Source organism: Sphaerodactylus townsendi, linkage group LG02 (assembly GCF_021028975.2).
Source record: "Sphaerodactylus townsendi isolate TG3544 linkage group LG02, MPM_Stown_v2.3, whole genome shotgun sequence".
Lineage (NCBI taxonomy): Eukaryota > Metazoa > Chordata > Lepidosauria > Squamata > Sphaerodactylidae > Sphaerodactylus > Sphaerodactylus townsendi.
Genome location: NC_059426.1, coordinates 124,066,123 through 124,088,470, shown reverse-complemented (window position 1 = coordinate 124,088,470; position 22,348 = coordinate 124,066,123). Strand labels below are relative to the sequence as shown.

The window sequence follows — 22,348 nt, the reverse complement described above, 5'->3', positions numbered from 1 at the left end:
GTTCCCATGGGAAGCAGGAAGGGGGGATGGGGTGAATGGTGTTATAACCTGTGCCTCTGGCGGGAAGAGTCATTCCTGCCACTACGTGTATGTGAGCTTTCTAAGATGTCTTAATAAACGGACTTTTACACCCAAAAAGCCTTTTATTTCTGCTTCTATGGAATTCCTTACAATGTGCCTCCATCCCCCATTGTTTCCAATGGGAGCTAATAGGAGATGGGGGCTACACCTTTGAGAGTCCATAACTTTGGATCCCCTGAACCAAACTTCACCAAACCTGGGTGGTATCATCAGGAGAGTCTCCTAAAGATTCCCTGACAGTTTGGTGCTGCTAGCTTAACAATTGTACCCCTGACAGCAGGCAACCCCAAAATTTCCCCAGATTCTCTTTTTAAATCCATCCCCTTCAGCATGGATTTAAAATGAGAATCTGAGGTCCCCAGTTCAAATGTTGAAAGTGATGCTGTTTCAGGGTGGGGGAGAATCCACCCCAAAACACCATCAAATGTTATTTTTACTGGGGACCCCAGATTCTCCCTTTAAAATGGATTTGAAAGGGAATCTGGGCTCCCTAATTTAAACACCGTTGAAAGTGATACTGTTTGGGGGTGGATTCCAGCGTCACAGCAGCCGCCCATAGGGGTGTGTGTGTGCAGACCTCAGATTTTGCACTGGGCTCCATTTTCCCTAGCCTGGAGGGGAGAGAGAAGGGACTGCTGGCTGCCAGCTGGGAAGCCCAGCTGGTGGGGGGGGGGCAGGAGTCTGCCATCCCTTGCCTCGGAGAGCTGCTTTTTATAAGCACTGAGGCCATGGGCGTGGCTTGGGGAGCCGTGGCCACACCCGCAGGGGTGGTTGGCCTCGCCCCAACCCCCCATAAAAAATCTATACCTACATCACGGGGGGGGGGGGGGGAATCCAAAATGACAGATTAAGGGAGGCATGAGGAATGATCTCCTAGAAAACATTTCCAAGACACAAGGTCTAAACATGGATGTAGAAAATGCCAATATTTGGCAAATAATCGTATCGTACAGCCTTACATAAGAACATAAGAATCAGCCTGATAGATCAGACCGGAGTTCATCTAGTCCAGCACTCTGTGACTCGCAGTGGACCACCAGGTGCCTTTGGGAGCTCCCATGCAGGATGTGAAAGCAATGGCCCTCTGCTGCTACTGCTGCTGCTGCTCCCAAGCAACTGGTCTGCTAAGGCATTTGCAATCTCAGATCAAAGAGGATCAAGATTGGTAGCCATAGATCGACTTCTCCTCTATAAATCTGTCCAATCCCCTTTTAAAGCTATCCAGGTTACTGGCCATCACCACCTCCTGTGGCAGAATATTCCAAACACCAATCACACGTTGCGTGAAGAAATGTTTTCTTTTATTAGTCCTAATCCTCCCCCCCCCCCCAGCATTTTCAATGGATGCCCCCTGGTTTTAGTATTGTGAGAAAGAGAGAAAAATTTATCTCTGTCAACATTTTCTACCTCATACATAATTTTATAGACTTCAATCATATCCCCCCTCAGATGTCTCCTCTCCAAACTAAAGAGTCCCAAATGTTGCAGCCTCTCCTCATAAGGAAGGTGCTCCAGTCCCTCAATCATCCTCGTTGCCCTTCTCTGCACTTTTTCTATCTTCTTGGAGCCTTCTTGAAGGAAAGAATAATTTTGCATAAATCCCATATTGCAATTTCAAGAAAGAAGATTCTACAATCCCACAAGCCTAAAATGGTCAGCTAATAGGATAATTTTTTTGATGGAGCAAAAGTGGAAATATGTGTCATATATGGGAAAGTACTTCACAGTTTCTATATTTAAACTGCCATAAAGAGGTGTTAGGGCACACTGTATTTACAGCACTTCTTGTTACTAAGAAGTGAAGGAGATCAGTTCTGGAATGGGATTAATTTATTAAAGGAAATTTAAATATTTGTCATTGTTTGTACCTAACCTGAATTGTAAAGTTATTGTTATGCATTTTTAATATACCAAATATCACCTAACAGATTTCTACAACTATGCCTGTAGTCCTCAACTAGATTAACTACTACAATTAAAAAAAACAAGACCATTAAAGAATTGGGGTTTTTTTCAGGGTGGGACCTTACATGCTCAGAATTGGTAACCCTCTGAATACTAGTTACAGTAGAGAAAGAGCAACTACTGCTTTCTCCAGACATCTGGCAGGACTGCACAGGAAAAAGGACTAGAGGAATTTTCAGTATGATTCAACAGGGCTGTTCCTATATGGGCAAGTTGTTTCCTGCTCTTTCCATGGCTTTATCACCAATGTCTCTATGAACATCCATTGTGCATTTTAGGAAAATAGCATTATAAAAAGGTTAACATTGTATATTTTTCATGAAGTCTAACTTTTCATACCAGAAAAGGAACCTTCAACCTTCTTAAAACTGGTATCATCCTTCGTGTGACCCACTTTTAATTTTAACTGCAAATGTTTGTATTTCTTCCTCTTTCCTGTCTTTCTCCTGACTCACTCTCTTCTTCTTTCCTCCCCCAATAATTTTTATTCTTCTTGCTCATCTTAAAACAACTTTAAAATTTTTTGGTGGGCACTTGTCTCACCCATCTTATGACATTGTATGACCAACACTCCAACTGAAGAATAATGCATTACAAAACCTGCAAGTCAAGCACTAACCAGCACAAGAAGTGCTGCAGAATATTTAAGGTGATTTGTGGAAGCTCAGACATCACAGAAACATGAAAAATACAGCTGGAGTAAATACACCCCACATTAATCAAAATTTTAAAATAGCTATTGAAGGTCTGAGCTAGATGTTAGGGCAATTTATTTTTAGTTTTTATAATCTGTATTGTGCCTTATGCATTCATTTAACAACCCCCACAATGTTGTTACTTATGTTCTGGGAAAGCCAAAAATGTAAATAAATAGGAATATATATAAACTTTTGTATATATATATACAAATATATAAAGTGTTTGATAATATTTTTCCAAAAGGCAATAGTCAATTCAAAAAGTAATGCTGGAAGAGTTAAAGTCACCTCCAGAATAAAAAATCTTCTTCTTTTTCTTTAACTGCAGATTGCTCAGGACCTGCAAGGTTTCTGTTCAAATAATTTTATAAACTTCTTATGATTGGATAGTAGGTGGAGAAAATAAAGACAGAAAGTTAATTCTAGAAATTGAGTTTAACTCCAATTTTTACCTTTGCAAGTCGTGATCTCTTGATAAGGTCGTTGAGTTTCCTCACAGTTGCCTTCTGAGGTAGGCTCTGAATGTCCCGGAACAGATCCTGCGCCTCTGCCTCAAAAAGTTTCCTGTTTTCAGTATTCTGCAGGGGCTGAGCCCAGAAAGAGCCAATGTAGACCCGCAATACCTCTGGAGTGTTAATCACTTTTCCCAAGGACCACATGAGTGCACCATAAACTCTCATTAACTGCTGGGTGTCCACTTGGTCAGCCTTGTTCAATACTACTCGAATCTTATCATCCTGGCCCCGGAATGATTTGATTGCTTCTGAGAACTCATCAGAAATATCAAGCTTATGAGCATCAAATAAGAGGATAATACGATCCACTCTTTCAGCAAACCACTGCAGGACCTGACAGAAGTCGTAGCCTAAAAGATAGGAAATAAGAAGAGGTTATCAGATATGACCTTGTTTAGAACTCTTTAAGAGCCATTTTAATCCTCAAACAGAAGTCCTCTGGAAAGGAACTGAACAGTGCTTGAAAGACCAAGATGTTCAGTCACTGCTTATGTTACCTGTTAGTTAGGGCAATGATAATTCATGCAAGCAGAATGACAGTGTCCAGTTAAACTGTAGTCTTGCTCACTGTGATTTGGTTTTAATGATGAGAAGAATACTGTGATATAAATCTTGACAGTGTAGACTGCTGAGAATAAAATCTCAATATCAGGGTTCTACACTTTTTCTGAAAGGGGGCAAAAATATAAAATGATGCCCCCATATATTAAAGGTAAATGTAGTTCCCTGGGCAAACACTGGGTCATTACTGACTCATGGGGTGACATGGTATCACAACATTGGAAGCCTATGTTTTATGGGGTGATCTGCCATTGTCTTCCGCAGTCATCCACACTTTACTACGAGCAATCTGGGTATTCTTTTAATGACTCTGGTTTTCTTTATATATACATATATAATCAATTTATATAATCAACAACTCTAATAAATAATAGAAATTATGTTGATATCTATGAACTGTTACTGAATTATTACACTTTTACATTATTTTATCCAACTACAATGGTGGTATATTTCCTTGACTAGCCTTTTTCTGAACACTTAAAAAAATCAGCATACATAATTTTGACATGGGAAACACCAAACAAACCTCAAACTCCTTTGTAGCCTGATAAAGTGCAAAGAAAAGCTTTATCTGGTAATTATGCTGCTAGAAGCTAAAGTGACTGTTCAAACACTAGCCCTTATCAAACAGTACAATCCTACAATCCAGAATTATGCCTCTTTAAGCCTATTAACTTCAACTAACATAGAAAGGTGTAACTCTGTTTAAGATTGCACCATAAAAGACTACAGAAAGAAGCAACAGATCTAGATTTCTGCCTACTAGAACTGGGTACATCCACTGGAAAAACAAACATGTTTACGTGATGGATGATCTCCCTGTATTCTGAAGATAAAACTAAGGAATTTTCAAACTGTTGACACTGAGATAAATATATCACTTATCTTCTCAGGAATGTAACTAGTCTTTGCAACATATACTACCAAAGGGCAGAAAGACAAGAGTGTAAATCTTGTAAAATAATTAAATAAGAACAAGTCCATCAGTTCATATCAATGGCTGAAAATATTTAGAATATATACACCCAAACTTGTAGCAAATTCTCCAAATAGATGCACAAATCTCTGGTCTGTTCCATATATGATGCTACTGTGGCCCCGGGGTCATTTGGCCCCAGAGTTGCTGCGGCCCACGAAGGCGCCTCCGTTTTGTTTCCCCACACTTACTTTCTCCCTCTGTGGAGCTCCGCAGGGACAAGGTGACATGCCCACACTGCCCTCCGACCCCTGGGCAGGTCAAAGGGCAGTGTGGGCATGTTTCCTCATTTCTGCAGAGCTCTGCAGGGAAAGAAGGTAAGTGTGGGGAAAGCAAGAGTTGCCTAAAAGCGGTGCCTCCAACCTGGTGGGTTGGTGGGTTCCTGCTCCCCCTGCCTGCTGAGCCATGTTTAAATATGCACAGAACAATGGTTTGACAAAGGCAGAGCTTAAAAATGAATGATAATTCTCATATTCACTCAGGACTATTTTCTAATGTGGACACATACTATTTTCTCTTACACTGCACCACAACTGACTGCACTTTAATCTTTCAGTGGAAAAGAGTACAGACATATGACACACACACATCAAGATAACTGCTCCTGAAAAGCAACCACCTGCTCAAGCACCAAGAGTGTTCTGAGAAGTTACACCTGCTTTGTTTCTGAGGTTGCAACTCAGAAATGATACAATCCACATACTCCTGAAGTCAATGTCAAATCTCCTATTGATTTCAATGGCTGATGATAAAATTCTCAAGGGCACTTTTTGCTTGGCACTTAATGGTAGGACACATCCTGAATCAGATATGGCTATGTGCTGAGGGCAAATAAAGCCAGTTTAAAATGATTGAAACACTTCCTGAATAGGTAAAACATCTGCTACATGTTTGGACAATTATTAAAATCTGTGCAAAAGGGTGAATAGGCTGTTTCAATGGGGTAAGCATCAACAGTTCTCTCGTTGCAACCTCAGAAACAAAACAGGTGTAACTTCTCAGAACATTCTTGGTGCTTGAGCAGGTGGTTGCTTTTCAGTTCCAGGGGCTCTTGTAAGGGACTAATTTTCTAAATCCATTTCAATTTAGCTTCAGGCCAAGGTTTGGAAAACAGACTGCATGGTCAAATTGGTTAATGGTACAATCTACTGAGAACTAGGCAGGGAGAATGTGACCCCTCCAGTTCTGCTGGATCTCCCATCAGCCTCCTATGCTATCAACCATATTGAGCTGCCTCTTGTCCCTGGGACTAGGAGGACATCATGTTACGGTGATTGGAGTCCTTCCTGGGGGGGGGGGGGGCAAGCTAGGAATTCCTGTTCCCATGGCCATTAACTGGAGGGGTTCCACAATATTTGATCCTATCCTCCATGCTATTTAATATCTATGTGAAGCTGCTGGGAGAAATCATCAGGAGGTCTGGGCTGCAGTATCACCAGTATGCAGATGACACCCAGTTCTTTCATTCTCTCCCACCTAATTCCACCTAATTGGGTTGTTGTTATTGTTCTGAAGTAGTGTATGGAGTCAGTAATGGACTAGATGAGGATAAATGAGCTGAAACTTAATCCTGACAAGACAAGGGTGCTCTGGATTAAAATAAAGGCAGACCAGGAATCCCTGTCTTGGATGAGGTTATACTCCCCTCAAAAGAACCAGGTTCACAGTTTGTGAGTGCTACTTGACAAAGCAGTCACTTTAGAAAAGGAAGTGGCTGCAGGAGTTCAAAATGCTTTTGCCCAGCTTCAGCTGGTGTATCGATTATACCAAATTAAAAATATTATTATGGGGTGGGTGAACTGTATAAGTACAGTCAATCCACTTTCATACCCAAAAGGCTAATGTACTTGTCCCAAGACAATGATAATTTTAAAATCCTTATAATGCAATGTAGATACAGAAATGCTTTCCCTAATCTTTCACCAAAATAAATCATTCAAACTTACAAAAGACTACAATGTTTACAAAGAATGGCTACAAAGAAATCTTTTTTAAACAAAAATTTGTAACAATTTATACATTTGTTAATCATCTGTTATCCACCATATTGTGGCATGGACAATCTTTTTATTATTTAAACAATAACACTTAACGTTATTTTGGTTTGGGCTAACCAAACTTTGGTAGGTTTGGTCTCGGAAATATTATGATGTTTCTCTAATTCTTAGGTATTGGGCTTTACTGAAGGATTTCCGAGACCAAACCTACTGGAATTTCGTTAGCCCAAACCAAAATAATGTGCACATTGTTAAGTTCTATTGTTTAAATAATACAAAAAAAGACTGTGGATGTATTAGTTGTGCGTGTTCCTGCATCAGTTAGATATAGCCACTATGATTTATGCCATAGTTACATATAGACTGGAGTACTACAGTGCAGTCTACTTGAAGCTATCCTCCAAGATACTTTGGAGGCTGAAGCTAATGTACTCTCTGCAACTGTACTGCTGCTCAGGGCCTGCAATTGGGACCATGTAACTCTAATATTACAGCAATTATACCAGCTACTGATCTACTCCCAGCACCAATTCAAGGAGTTATTTTTGACCTTTAAAGCTCTACACAGCTCGGGACCAAGGTATCGGAAGGACCAGCTTCTCCCACATATTCCTGCCTGGGAATTAAGATCACAGGAAGAGGCCCTACTGACTGTTCCATCAATCAAAGAAGCTTGTTTGGGGGGTACATGAGAAAATGCCTTTTTAGTGGCAGCCCTACAATTATGAAATCTCCCCAAGGAGGTATGCTTGGCCTCCTTACTTTAGACTTTTAAAAAGCAGCTGATGGCACTTTTAATTAAAACTGTGTTTGGTTAAGTTTACTAGAAGTCCTCAGTTGTAATTTTAAATTTTGGTTTGTATATTTCTGATCTATTTTATTTTATGTGATTTATCTATGTTGTAAGCTTTCTTGAGTTCCATAGGAAGAAAGGCAACTAATAAATGTTTATTTGGTAACTGTTAAATATGAGACCTTTATCACACGAGTATACAAAAGCTATACAACAAACACAAATACAAAAGCTATACAACAAAAGTATACAACAAACACAAACAAGTTTATGCTCCAGATTTTACCAATTATCTCATTCTCTCAAAATAAACAATTTTCTAGGTTGTCATACAAGCCAGTGGAAAACTACACAGTACTGAAAAGCCTTATGCCGTGCTATATTTTTATCTACTTAATTTTTATATCATGCTTTTCTTTGTAGTCCAAGCAAAACATAATTTTAAAACATCAGAATCTAAACTTAACAAAATAAAACCTCAAATGAAATGACATCCTGTCCACCCATTTTGTCATATGGATGACGTCAATGTTAACATGTATATTTTCAGTCATGCCGAAGGGCTTTCTGGTGTTGGCTTTCTGTTGAACTTTTGCTCTGAATTTCAACATAATTTAGCTCTAATTATAAAAGGCTCTTGATTCCTACTCCAAGACAGACTTAAAATATGGTAAATAGAGGCTGTAGGAACGTGGCCGGACCATGTTATCACCAAGCCGCCGGAGCAAGCCCTCAAGAGTTTATCTGGATTAATCTCTACAACAAAAACAGGTCACTAGTCCAACAGTTGTTTTTGAGCACTGCAACTCACCCCTACTGATGCGCTGTTTCTCTCCTGAAAGGATGCCAGGGCTATCTATGATGCTGATGCTCTTCAGAACCTGGTTAGGCAACTGAGCACACATGAACCTACAAAAAGAAGAGAAAGAAATTGGGTATTTTAAGACTGTTCTCCCAGAACTCTGTCCATTAGGCAGATAAGGCTAAGTTCATTACAATTGTCTGGATCAGAATCAGTATTAGTAATGTTGTTTTCACACCAATAATTCACAATTTTGTATTTCAGTAAACAGCATCAGTGTCAAATCTATAATGAATGTATATTTTTATTATTCTAAATAAAATTATTGTGTCGAGCTTATGATCCATAGATGCAAAGATCACATGATCTCCCCCGCTCACCCCCAAAGAGCTGTTTCTGATCCTGGGGTTGAGAGACTTATGTATACCAAAAACTGCACATGTCAGGCAGCTGAAGTGGGGGGGGGGGGGGGGCAAAACCGCTTTTTACTTTTCTTCCAGGAGCAGGCCTCTGCTTACACAAGAGGCAGAAACAACAATCTCCGAGCGATTGCTTTAAAAATGGTTGACTGTTATTTAACAACCTCTGAATCAATCAATTTACTTACACTAGCACTAGCTAGTTTAATCAGCCCATCAAGTTTCTGTATCTTATTTCTGTTCCTGTCAGAGCTCTCAAAACTGGTTTAAAATTGACCCAATATATAAGATGAAAACTAAAATTAAAGCTTTTTCATGAGGCACATGTATAAAAATAAAATGAATTTTAAAATGTGGTTCTTAAAATGCATACAAATACACAATTGATCAGGAAGGTGACAAATATTTATTTCCTAGGCAACGTTGATGGTATAATGAGAAAGTGCCTGTGTGAAAGAAATTTGGTTGAGTATACTCATCAGTGTAGAATCCAACAATTTAAGAGCCTTAGGCACAAGAGATGCTATGAATAATAATTATTTAAACTGTAAATGACAGCCAAGGTCTATTTGTCTACACACCAACTGCATCCTTTCCTAGACACTAGAGATCTAGCCACAGTTATCCATGCCTTAGTGACATTCAGATTAGATTACTGTAACACTCTCTAATTTAGGCTTCCTCTTAAGATCATTGGGAAAGTATGACTGTTCCAGAATGTGGCTGGCAGGATGCGAAGAGCATGTGAGCACAATTCATGCTAAATGGCCAGGCTTAATTCAAATGGTGATTTTAAGTCATAACCTTCTATACTGATACCTTACAGAGGCACTTATGAAATGCTTGGGTTTCCCTACTGTCTGAAGTACAACATAGATCCTTTTCTATTGCAGGCACCAGGATATTACCTATCAAAAGAAATCTGCTTTATTTCTTTAATCGCTGGCTTTCTGCTGGAAACTTACACAAAGTCACGCTCTTCTAAACTTATTCATTTTGGTGTGCTTATTTGGCTAATGGTCTTCTCTGTTTTTTTGTTTAATCTGTTTAATAGATACTTATATTTCAGTTGGTAATACATCCCATGATTCTTTGAGAGAAGGAAGAGAGGGATTTTAACTTGACAGACAGTACTTTGCTGGTTTAAAGGTTATGGGATGCCTTCATAAATAAATAATGTTTTTATTGACTAAGAAGCAGATTTAGTTGGGATTCAATGTTTATTATCATATATTTTTTATTACTACTTTTCCCATTCTTAATTATTTCTGCTATTTTGACAGCACTTGTTTTACATTTTGTAAACTGGTGAAACTTAAAGCAATATTTAATTGTAAAATGCATTAAAATATTTTAGGACCCTGACATTTTTGTTCATGTGCAGTCAGATCATCTCATTTTTTTGGTAAGAGATTTGACTTCTGTGGAATACTACCTATAAGAGAACTCTATGTCAGGAGAATACTGCGACCTTTATTCCAGCTTGACAAGGACACAACATTTAACATTTTCCTGAGTCAAGTGACATAGTAGCAGTAGCAGGTTTTACAGGAAAAACAACTGAAGCTATATAGGGAGATAGCACTGTGCCTTTCGCAAGAGCTAACTGAAGTCAAGGTTTGAGAATAATCAGAAAAAATCATATTACAAGCAACATATAATATTTGTAGCCTGTAACCTACAATTATTCAGAGGGGAGAAGAAGAGCGAAGACCCAGTGGTTATCACTGTCTTCAAGACTGTATAACAGGCACAATTGTATCAGAATTAGCATTTTACAAACTTTTTCCAGGATGATAAATAATTTTCTGGAACTGATGAGAAAAAAATTAACTAGGCTTTGAAAAAAAATGGGGGTGGGGGGGAAGGGGTGACTAACATACAAGAATAAAATGTGATACAGATTCCAAAGACCAGATAAACAGAAGATGTACCCAAAGGACACCCCCCACACACACCTTTTTAGAGCCATTTAACTCTATCTCTGGGAGAGTAGAGAGTGTTCGATTAAGGTTGTCCATGGTGATAAGCAGACTTCGTATAATTTCGTCTGACTCTGGGGAAAGGACAGGCTCGTATGGATAAAATCCTTTGTGTGAGAGAAGATCCAACCTAGTGGCTAGTCTGTGCCTGAAAGTATTGTAGAAAGCTCTAACTATTCTTTGAAGTCATAACCTGTTTAAATTTTTGTACTTTCGCCAGGTTTATCTATCTGGAGATCTGGTTTGTTCCTTTAAACCAACCTGCAAATAAATACATTTTCTTAGTTGTTTATATATTAATCCAGCCTCAGTTGTCTCAATAATCTCCTTGTATACCACAAAACTTACCTCACAGCAGCAAACTCAAAGCCTGTAAACTCACCACCTATAGGAAACTGAGGGAAAAGTTTGTTGTTCAAAATGAACTTAGATCCCAAAAAACTTAGGAGGGTGTGTGAATCCCCTCAATAGGGAAAAGAGACTGGGCCAGTTTGCTTTATAAACTATGGGTGAATACACAAAACCTGCAGACACCAGAAAAGAAGTGGGAGGTATAATATTGTTGCTGTTTTTTCAAAAGCAGAGTTTTATAAGGGACTGTGTGATTCTTTATTCTAATGATCTGAATTTTTAATCTTGCTGATCACCCAGTTTTAGCAGAGACTATATTTTATTCCTGTTTGTGATGTTTAGTTGTGGAGTAGTTTTAAACAACTGTTTCTTTGTTTGGTTGGAAATTGCTTTGAGTGATATAGAAAAGACATTGTTTTCCCTGATCATCAAGTGGTGGTAGGAGCACTATGAACCCACTAACTAGGTGACCCAGATAATACATACACAACAAAAGACAATAAGCACACTGAATCACAAATTATAGTTCATATAGGAAGCTGGGAACATCTTGTCAGCAGCTCATGAATAAGATCTGGGCTGAGGTGGTTTCTCCTCTTCAGGCAGATATATAAGCTTGGGTGGGGCAAAAGATGCCAGTCTTTTGGCAAAAACCAAAGGGCTTTTGGCCTTGGCTTACAGCCTATGGCCCTGAGCCATCCCAAAGGATCCAGGACCAGCTCAGGATGTTGTTACTGCCCTTTTTGTTTTTTCCCTGCATACTGAAATTCTGACAGATATTACTGCCTTTAAAAACAAACAGCCAGCAGATTCCACAATTAAATTGGCCTTACAAGTGCCACTATATTTATCCAATACAAGGAAGAGGTATGGTACCAGTACAATGGAGCAAATCTCATAAAGTGGAGCAAATCTTACAAAGATGGCAAATAAATAAAATTCAGCTCCCAATGTCAGAGAAAGAGCTGAAACCATGTAGTCTTTCCTTACCTGTTCAAGAATGCATTGCCAAAACGACTGAGTTTGCGGAATGGTTTCTTTGGGTCCACCACAAGAGCATTACCAGGAGTGCTCCCTTCAGTTTCTCCATACATCACAGCAATAAAAGAATCTGTAGTTGGCTCTGGACCAATCCTCATCCCAGGAAAATCTTGCTCTAACAGATACCTGTGATAATATAGGAGAACAAGATTACAAAGATGAAACAATCAACAAGTGAAAACCCAGAACATAAAAGGAAAGCCTATCCAGCTATCATCTGACTATAAAAAATGTTATCTATAACATTTCATCCCATCTTTTCTTCAGTAAGCTACTCAGTTAAGTAGGAATTTGAATCCAGAGCTGCTCAATGCTCAAACTGCACCTTATTGAGAGTATGGAAGTGAGTAAGTGTGGGCCAGACTATATACGATGGCATCCACAGGTCCAACCTGTGAACGCCACTGCCATTTCAAAGACTGATGAGGCAATTTAAAAACAAACGCTTCGGTCCAAACAGGATCCTTCACAGAATAGTGAGATGAAGTGGTCTGGTCTCCCCACCACCACCACCTTTTCAAGCACCAAATGGCCAAACCTCCACACCTGTGCTAAACCACCATCACCCATTATTACTCTGCTTCTGTTTATCCTAAACTTATCTGCAAAGTTTATGAGTAAAACAAATATTATAATTAATTTATGGAAGATAGAATTAAAGCAAGAGCAGTTTAGTTCCAGATAACATGTAGACAGTTCTAGTTGTCCCATCTCAAAAAGGACACTGTATAGCTGGAGACTGGGCAAGCAAAATGTTCAAAGGGCTGCAGTACCAAACCTATGGGGAAAAAAAGGCTAAAGCATTTGAAGCTTGCTTAATTTAAAAACGTCTTCAATGTCTTCTTTCAGTTATCTATTTTTTTAAAATTAGAAACTCAGTCTAACCTGCTTCCAGGATTGTTATGAGGATAAGAGAGAGAGAGAGAGAGAGAGAGAGAGAGAGAATAATGCAAGCCATTCTGGATCACTACTGAGGAGACAGATGGGAAACAAACAAATATACAGCATGGAGAAGACGGACAACAAGTATTTTCACTCTGCTCCTATAACATTAGAACTTGGAATCACTCAGCAGGAATGACTGGCATTCAGTTCAGACAAAACAAAGGATATCACACATTGCACAATTAAGATAGGGAGCTTATATGTGGTCATGGTCACTGGCTCAGATAGCTTTAATGAATTCTTAGTTTTAACAAACTCATGGAGGATAAGCCGATTGCCTCCAATACCAGTTACTAAGAAGTTACAGAGAAAAAGGACTACTATCTTTATGCCCCGCTCATTGGCTTCTTAGGAACACTGGATTGGTCAATGTAGGAAACAGGACGCTGTACGAGATGGCCCTTTGGTCTACTCATGCAGGGCTGTTCTTATATTCTTACGTCAAGCAGCACTACTTACAATTGACTCTTTGATAAATATGTGCAGCTGTGATGGCAACAGTCTGCTCCTTACCCACATCAGTAAGCAATTGCCTAGCACTGATAAACTGAAATATCACTTTCTTCTGTTGTAAGAGAAATAGATAAATACAAAATGGGACAGAAGACAAGATGGATGCACTGCCCCCCGCCCCCCCCCCCCAGTTCTGCATCCTTATAATGCACTAGTAAAGGAACAAACATTCCAATCTGGAAGCAATGTTCTGAATTTTAGCTTTATAACTGTGTCCCTGTAACTTTAGAGAAATGTTTTATTACTTTTAAAACAAATCCCCCCAACATCCTTTACACTCCCATATTTCAACACACTACACGTACTGTCTATGGTTACAGATAGTTAAAAGTAAGCCCACTTTTTAGAAGCAGAGCAGAAAGTCAAAGTTAGGAATTATTAGGAAAGGGACTGAAAACAAAATGCTAAGTTAGGGACAAAAATATATTTTAATAATAAAAAAATTCTTATAATTAGCAAAAACTAATTACATTAAATAATAATAAAGCTACTGCGGATTTTGTCAGCTACATTCCACTTTTCCTTTACAAAAACAAATTCCTATGAAACTACAAAATTAACTTTTACAACACAATAGTCACTGACAACTTCTTGTGCGTAATTTCTGTTTGGAAATGCTGGAAACTTTACTGTGTTTCCAGGTTTGTCCTTGACCAGTAGGAGGATACAAGACAAATGCCTTGTGCCTGCAGAGAGAGAGAGGCAAGAAGGTATCAACTTGGGAAGTACTGCCAATATGCTCTTTTACTTAAAACTTTATAGTTCCAGAAAGTGTGGAGAGAGAGAAAGGCCAGCCTCCATCAGCTGAGGAGGGGGCTGGAAGCAGCCTATGCAACTGAATTATTGGGGGGTGCGGGTGAACTTTCTGGCTCTGGATCAACTTGGCCAGTGCAGAGGCATCCCCAGAAGCTGTGGCTGCTGTGACAATCGAACCCTCCAAAGTTTGCACTTTGGGGTTGGGGAACTGGGAAGAGAGAGGCTGGTTGGAAAGCATCTCTGGCTGGCTTAAATTCAAGGTAATTTGTTCTTATATATAGCCTCTTTTTGTAAGGTTAGGGTTGGGGGCTGTGTTGCTCTGTACATCTCAGACAGCATGGAGTCAAATAAGCAAGAAACCCTCCACTGAATCACTTTGGGTAGAGATTTGCAACCCTCAGGGTTATTTAAAAGTGACCAAAACTAGGAGACAAACCTTGAGGTGGAGTGGGAAATAAGAAGGTGACTAAAGGGTGACTGGATAAATATGCATTTGAGTCATGACATAAAAACAAGCTTCCTAGACAGCAGAAGTGACTGTGCACTGGAGCAGCTGATCACACAGTCAGCTAGAGGTGTTGCAGTCTGGACTTGGTTCTGAGCAGGACTGAAAACCAGGTGAGATGTAAATGTTGTTCTACTCACTGGAACAATAACAACAATGTTGTTAAATTAAGAATTCATGTCAGCAGATATCTGCCTCCAAAGTTCAAAACAACCACTTTTGATTTCAAAAGAGGGAACTTTGTTAAAATGAAGGGAATAGTCAGAAGCAACTTAAAACAGAGGAACAAGAGAATCAAATCCCAGATGGAAACTATTTAAAACTAAGCTGATCGAGGGCCAGATAGAATGCATACCCCATTAAGTCTAAAAGGATGTATGCAAGCAGGGTTAACTCCACTCAAGAAAGCCATGAAAGGCAAAAGGGTTTACTTAAAAAGTGCAGCTATCTGTGACTGAGGTGAGCAGAAAGGAGCACAAAATCTGGCAAAACAAACAGAACTTACAAATGGCAAATGAAGACAGTAAGTAAAACAGCCCTGGAAACAGCTCTGCTGCTCTCTACCCCACTCTTTATTGACCAAGGCTTCAATTCATAATTCTGCTGTGGCTGCTCAGCAACCGCCACAAGGTGCATTTGTTTCTTAAAGCTACAGGCACTGCTAATGATGTTTTTCATCCCCCCTCCAGTGTGTGTATGTGATTTCAAAGTTTTCGGTAAATCTGGGACTTCTGATACCCCATTCCTCCATGGAGTCTTATCTGGTGAACCAGTTTGGTTTCCCCAGTCCTACATTCCTAGTCACAGTTCTTCAGGACTCTCTCAGTCCCATCTACCTCACAAGGTGTCTGTTGTGAGGAGAGGAAGGGAAAGGAGTTTGAAAGCCTCTTTGGGTCTTCTCACAGGAGAGAAAGATGGGGTATTAATCCAAATTCCTCCTCTTCTTTCCCCAGATTCCTGAGCAATGTCTTCTGTGCTTATGCCTCCAATCTCTGGATTTAAGTATACACACAGAGATTTGGCAATGGTGAGAATTAGATAAACTGATGTTAACATCTACCCTCTCACTTTATAAATGTCTCATCCAAATAATATAGACAGACCACAAAATCAAATAATGTTATGGGATAAATGTTTTTCCACTCTGCTATAACAGAGGAAGATTATGAATTTATGAGGCCAAAAGCCACTGAAGGAGCAGGAGTTCAGAGGAAATCAGTACTATACAGGAAGGCTATTTTAAGATAGCCTGTATCTTTCAGATAGACAAGTTCACACAACACACATCCTGTGGATGTTAAAAGCCTGTTTTTTAAACTGTTCTTTTCCCAATGAATGGAACAATGTTTCCCAACATTTTAAAAAGCAGTGCTTGTAGACAAATTCTATCAATTCAGTTCTCAGTTCCCAGTAAAAATAAAAAAACCCAGTATTTCAAATTGTGTTGGCAACTCTGAGGATCAGTGGGATTCCTCATAACTTCATCAGGAGTTTCTCAGCAGGAAAAATCAGTAATGGTGGACAAGATTTCTTAAGCTAGGCCACCCCTTGCAGTGCTGGTGGGTGAATTCTCTAGGATGAACTCTCCTCTCCTCCAAAAGGGAGAAAGAGAATAACTATGAAGCCCAATAAACCAGGCCAGAGCATCACAAGAAAGACCAGTGTAGTAGAAGGTCTGCTTTCCCTTAAAATAAGCCTTCCTGTAATATGAGATCAACTACTGGTGCCCTATATACCTGATATTATAGAGTCTAGGTTAATTGGTACATGGGGCTTTTTTAGCTATAGCCCGTAGACTTCGGAATCCTTTGCCCCAGAAGCTCATCATGTCCTCACATTTGTGGCTTCTTATCCCAGTGAGAAACATCCTCTTTGGGAAGAACACATGAAATTACCTGACACTGAATCAGCCACTGGTTTATTATGGTAAGTTTTGTCTACTTTGACTAACAGCAGCTCTCCAGAGTAAGTTTTGCAGATCACCAACTACCTGAACCTCTTACCAGGAGAAACTGAGACTGAACATTGAACCTATCTTCTGCTTGTCATACAGATATTCTATGACTGAGCCACAGATCCATGACTTTTCAGAAACTTATCAGAATCATCTTATTCCAGAGGGGTTTTTTTTTTTGCATTCAATATTCTATTTTAATTTTAAATGTAAATTTTCCAAGAGCAATTTTAACAACAGAAAAGCAGGCTATACATCTTCTAAATTAAAAACAACAACAGCTGAGCACCATAGAATCCTCTGAAGCACTCGGGGTTCCCATAGCAGATTTGCAAAAGTAGCATAAAGTGTATGAGGAGAAGGTTACCCTGAAGGTAGAAAGATGACAAGCTTCTAATCTGAAAAACACCTGCTACTGAAATATTTTGTAGCATAAACAGACTGGCACCAGTACGGGGTCTAAGAACGGCTCCATTGGAACAGTCATGATAAAGCCAGCTTGAGCACACCACTCAGAGTTATCAGGTTGAAAACTACTTTTGTCTAATAAGCATAAATGGGCATCAACACTGTTTGAAATAAAAGTCACAACATCTGAAACCAGTAAAGAAGGAAGTCCTGCTTTAAGAAAGCGAGGAGGTTGAGTGGATACGAAATCACAGCAGAAGTACAGCAAATGTGGCAGTTTGGGAGAGGGGCATTTTGTGTTCTGCCTCACAATTAGACTGAATGACTAAAGAGAGAAAGCAGGTTTCACAGAATTTCTCTATGTGTCCATATACTCAGACTACATAAAGAAGACTTAGGGTGAAGTGAAGGATGCGTTTAATTAGCTGGTAACAGCATCTGACTAGTCCTGTTGGAGAAGAGCAGCTGCAATCACAGAGATGGCTGCTTTTTTTCCACAGGCTTGTCTATGTGCGCTTATAATCACACGAAAAACTTTAGCAATGCAAATTCATCCAGAAATAGGATATTTTCCAAGAGACTGACTATCCATAAAAAGAAAATGTTTGGGTAAGTGGAGGCATGGAAATGCAGTAGTCCTTTAAGTATGACTCTGTGGGCCATCTTGCCCTGGTTAGACTGACCTCAGATGCTAAGCAGTGGTTAGCACTTGGATGGGAAACCACCAAAGAAGCCCAGGGTCTCTATGGAAACAGTCTCTGTTAGTCTCTCACCTTGAAAACTCCACTGGTTTTCCCATAAGTCAGATATGACAATGGCACTTTACACACACAAACACACTGTGCACCATCTTAGGGTGGCTGAGCAGCCACTGTTGATCATACCCTCACTAGACAAATTGGTATGACAGTCTTTTGCAGTTGCTGTTCTCACAGCATTTTTGTTTCAAGTGGCATTTTGGCATCATCTGATTATTCTGCTGGACTTTAGTTATAAATTGATTGCTATTACGTTTGTTGTTTACGTAGGTTGTATGGGTAAAGGTGTTACCACCTGAAACTTATGGAAGTTGGGGTATGCAAACTTCTAAACAAGTACAAATAAACACAACATCAACACATAATTACTGCAAAACTGCTGTAGCAGCTAAAATACCAATAACAAATCAACAGAAAGCAATATACTAAGATATGGACTGAAGAGATCTACAATCTATCTATATAATGGAATGTACATCCTTTAAAAGATGCACTTAATGATATAAGTATGAGAAAAACAAAAAAAAACCCTCCTAATCTTTTGTGGAAAAACTGTTTTTCAGACATTTCCCACAGCCTGCTCTCCAATATTAAAAAGACCTGAACTGCAACTACTGAGTAGTCTTCCAAAATTATTTTAACATGTACAGTTATCTTTGCATTATTTTAAAGTGACCATTTTTGATGAATTTAGAAGTCAGTGATATTCTTTGATAAACAAGACTGCGACACTTAAATAATTTAAATATTAATGATATTTCCTGTAAAGGCTTAAACTTTAGGCATTAGCAATTGGATGGAGAAACTAAATAAAATCTGGTATTCATCTTGAAAAACTTTCGAGCAAACACATGAACACACTGAAGAACTGACTTTGTGGGCAATTTTTAAAAAGAAAAAGTATAGCTGTGATATTTATGAAGGGTTTAAAAATTCTATTATCCTGGGTAGACTAAAATGCTGTTTTTGCTAACTTCAATCAAACATAGTGCACACCCTCCAGCACTGCTCCAGGCAACTCCTGTTGTGCAGGTCACAAAAGAAACACCAGGATATCAAGGTCACTGTCCAGCAGTTAAATTCTACTACTTTTTCTACTCTCAAGGAAACAGGATTGCCCTTGCATGTTTGCACATGAATATATGTTAAACAAGTTGAGATATTTGCCTATGGGGTGTAATATTGGCATCATGAAGGTAAAGGTAAATATTATACTAAAAGTAAAATGAAACAGTGTAATTATACATGCAAGAATAGAAAAGGAAACAAAGATGTACTCATGAACAAGTTAGTTACAAGTATTTACAAGGGCAAGAGAGAGAGAGAGAGAGAGAGAGTTCCACTGATGCAACATATCTCTCTCTCTATGCATGTTCACCAAAGCTGTAAACCCATGAAAGGTCACTGACTGGATGGCAAAGGAGTTGCCTGGAGCAGTGCTGGAGGGTGTGCTTGAGAAGACATGTTAAATCCATTGCATGTAAATGGCCATGCCACTGTAAGAAGAGCAGATGGAATCCATCTAATAAGCTGTGTTCTCTCAGAGTACAAAGTGAAACATTAACATGGCAACCCTATGAACATTTACTCCAGCCTACGTCTAGTGAAATCAAGTATATCACATACATTCTAAGTCAGAAAAGTCAGGGTACACAGAGAGGCCTCTGCTAACCCTCTACTATTCCTTCCCCGAAGACTCATGAAAACCACTTAACCGTTCATCCGTTATCCTCACAATAATAACGACACACATGCAGTGGCTTTTGGGGGTCAAGACTAGATACCGGAGGCTAATCTGTAGATTAAACAACACCCCTTTTAAAGGTAAGGTGCACAGGAGCAAACTCAGAACGTCACTGGCATCAAGAGCTAATGTGGCGGGGGGGGGGGGGGGGGGATGCCCTTTTCTTTTAACAGATAGTACGTGCAAACCGGCAGTTTTTCATGGCACGGAGGCAAAGAACATCCCAGTAAAACTCTATTAAAGCAACAGGAGAGCTTTCCCCACGCTTGTTGCCAACCTGACCATGGACAGTTATCCAGAAGACAAACTCGATTTGCACGATCTGGTTGGGAGCGGGTTTGCGTTTAAGGCTACCATCCCCTGTTCTCCCCAGCCGAGATCCCTGCCCGTTTCCCTTCCCCAGATGCTCAAAATCCAGGCGGGGGTGTGTGTGTGTGTGTGTGTGGCCAATGAACCGAAGGGCAGTCGCGCGCCTAAAGCCCCGTCCGGCCAAGGCGCGCCATGGCCCAAGGAAGGCGGCGGGGGCGCCGTACCTGATGAAGGTGGTCTTGCCCGTGCTGTACTGGCCCACGAGGAGCACCATGGGCTTGTTCTCGAAGTCGGCGCTCTCCAGGGCGGGCGAGTGGAACTCATGGAAGCGGTAGTGCTCCTCCAGCGGCAGCAGCTTCTTGGCATAAAGCTCCTGCAGGCCGCCCGTCACCGTCTGCACCACGTCCTCGGTCTCGCCGTTGCGCTGCCGCCCGCCCTGCTTCCCCAGCCAGCTGAACATCCCGATCGCCGGCGTCGCTGGTGGCTATGGCCGCTCGGTCGCCGCTCCTCTCGGAAGGCCAAGCCGGGAGACGACGGGACTCGCCCTTCCTGCCTGCATCACTCAGCGCACGACCACGCCCCCGGGGCGGAGGCTGCTGCCAGCGCGCTCAACTGACTCGTCTGCTCTCTGGCTGTTGTTCGGGCCAATGAGTTGAGCGTTTCGACTTCCGTGAAGCTGAAACGGGACAGTGACTTTTAAGAACGTGGAACTCGGAAGATTTGAGCCAGGAGCCAGGACCGAACCTGCTAGAAACCTGTCACTTCTGGAGTATGCGGAGTAATAATAAAGTTGGTTGTTGTGGGTTTTCCAGGCTGCGTGGCCGTGGTCTGGTAGATCTTGTTCAGACTTCTCTCTGTGATAGAGAGTCTCTCTGTGACTTCTCTCTCTGAAGATGCCAGCCACAGATGCACGCGAAACGTTAGGAACAAGAAAACCCACAACAAGGAACAAGAAAACCTACAACAACCAGTTGAATCCGGCCATGAAAGCCTTCAATACATTTATAATAAAGTCTTCATGGAACCGTGGAAAACACAAATGTAATGCTTTATGGTGCAGACTTGGTTCAAAAACATGGATTTGATGCATGGATCTTAATGACTTCATAGGATTTTTACACAGAAAGAAAGTACAACCACTGTCATGCTGTAATTCATGTTTTGCTACCACAAAAATCATTATCCACTACTTCTTGGCACCACCACAGCACAAAAATGAAGCTCCAAAGCATGGTTCCTCATGATTTGTTTGTTTGGTCAACTCAAATTCACTGTCAAACTCCATACCATGTGTGTACACACATATTACACTATGAAAGTCATGCATCCACCACTTTGGTTCCATGACAGGACAAGAATGCAGTTCCAAGCACTGATCCTCATCAATACTTTGGATTTAGGGGCTTGGTCACATCAAACATACTATCAAATCAAATATCATTTCCATAATCAGATAAAAATCCTGCTATCCACCCAGATATCAAAATACCAGTAGCCAGTCAAAAGCCTTTCTGGGCAGAAGCCCCACCTGGCCGTGCCCACTTTCTAAAAACACTTGGTAGGTGTCAGGAAAGGTTTTGGGGGAATGACGTAGGTATAGATTTTTTATGGGGTGGGTTCGGCTGAGGGCTTTCTGGCTGTTCCATTCCATTCATTGTTTCAAGCAAGAGGGACACGTAATGGGAGGGGTTTGAACCCAAGAACACCCCCCACCCTACGTCCCTGGGGACCCATGGGCATTACTTTGGAGACCACTTAGACCTACATTTGTGCATCTTTACAACACCACGGTGTGGTGGATGCATGGTTTTTGTGGTACAGGGTTTGGGATCTGAGGTCTGCTCATCTCTTATCTTGAAAACCCCTTGAGGCTTCACCATAAAGTGGGTACAACTTCACAGCATTTAATCATTCTACCTTGTCCTGGATCAGAGACATTTCCCCCTTTGGGCAAAGTGGGCAGTTGCCCAGGGCACCCCCTTGTGGGGGGCGCAAAAACTGCACGTTCGTTTGTGGGATTGTTTGTATTTTCAGTGTTTTTCCATTTTTGGCCTGCAGAGGTGCAGTTGTTAGGCTAGCAGCACCATAATTCTAGGGATGTTTTGGGAGGCTCTCCTGATGCTATCACCCAGGTTTGGTAAGGCTTGGTTCAGGGAGTCCAAAGTTATGGACTCCCAAAAGGGGTGCCCCATCCCCCATTGTTTCCAACGGGAGCTAACAGAAGATGGGGTTACACCTTTGAGGGTCCATAACTTTGGACCCCCTGAATCAA

At 40.6% G+C, this 22,348-nt stretch overlaps 1 protein-coding gene across 1 annotated transcript in view; it reads right to left on the bottom strand.

Annotated features, from left to right (window-relative positions):
• The window catches only part of EHD4 (EH domain containing 4), a 33,846-nt gene extending 13,212 nt beyond the window's left edge, over positions 1 to 20,634 (bottom strand). The window contains exons 1-4 of the mRNA XM_048486557.1: positions 20,301 to 20,634; positions 12,134 to 12,310; positions 8,401 to 8,498; positions 3,197 to 3,609 (exon numbers count right to left, since the gene is read on the bottom strand). Of these exons, the coding sequence (XP_048342514.1) occupies positions 3,197 to 3,609; positions 8,401 to 8,498; positions 12,134 to 12,310; positions 20,301 to 20,536 (924 nt within the window). The 5' untranslated portion in view covers positions 20,537 to 20,634. The remainder of the gene's footprint in view (positions 1 to 3,196; positions 3,610 to 8,400; positions 8,499 to 12,133; positions 12,311 to 20,300) is intronic.
• Positions 20,635 to 22,348: the final 1,714 nt, after the last annotated feature.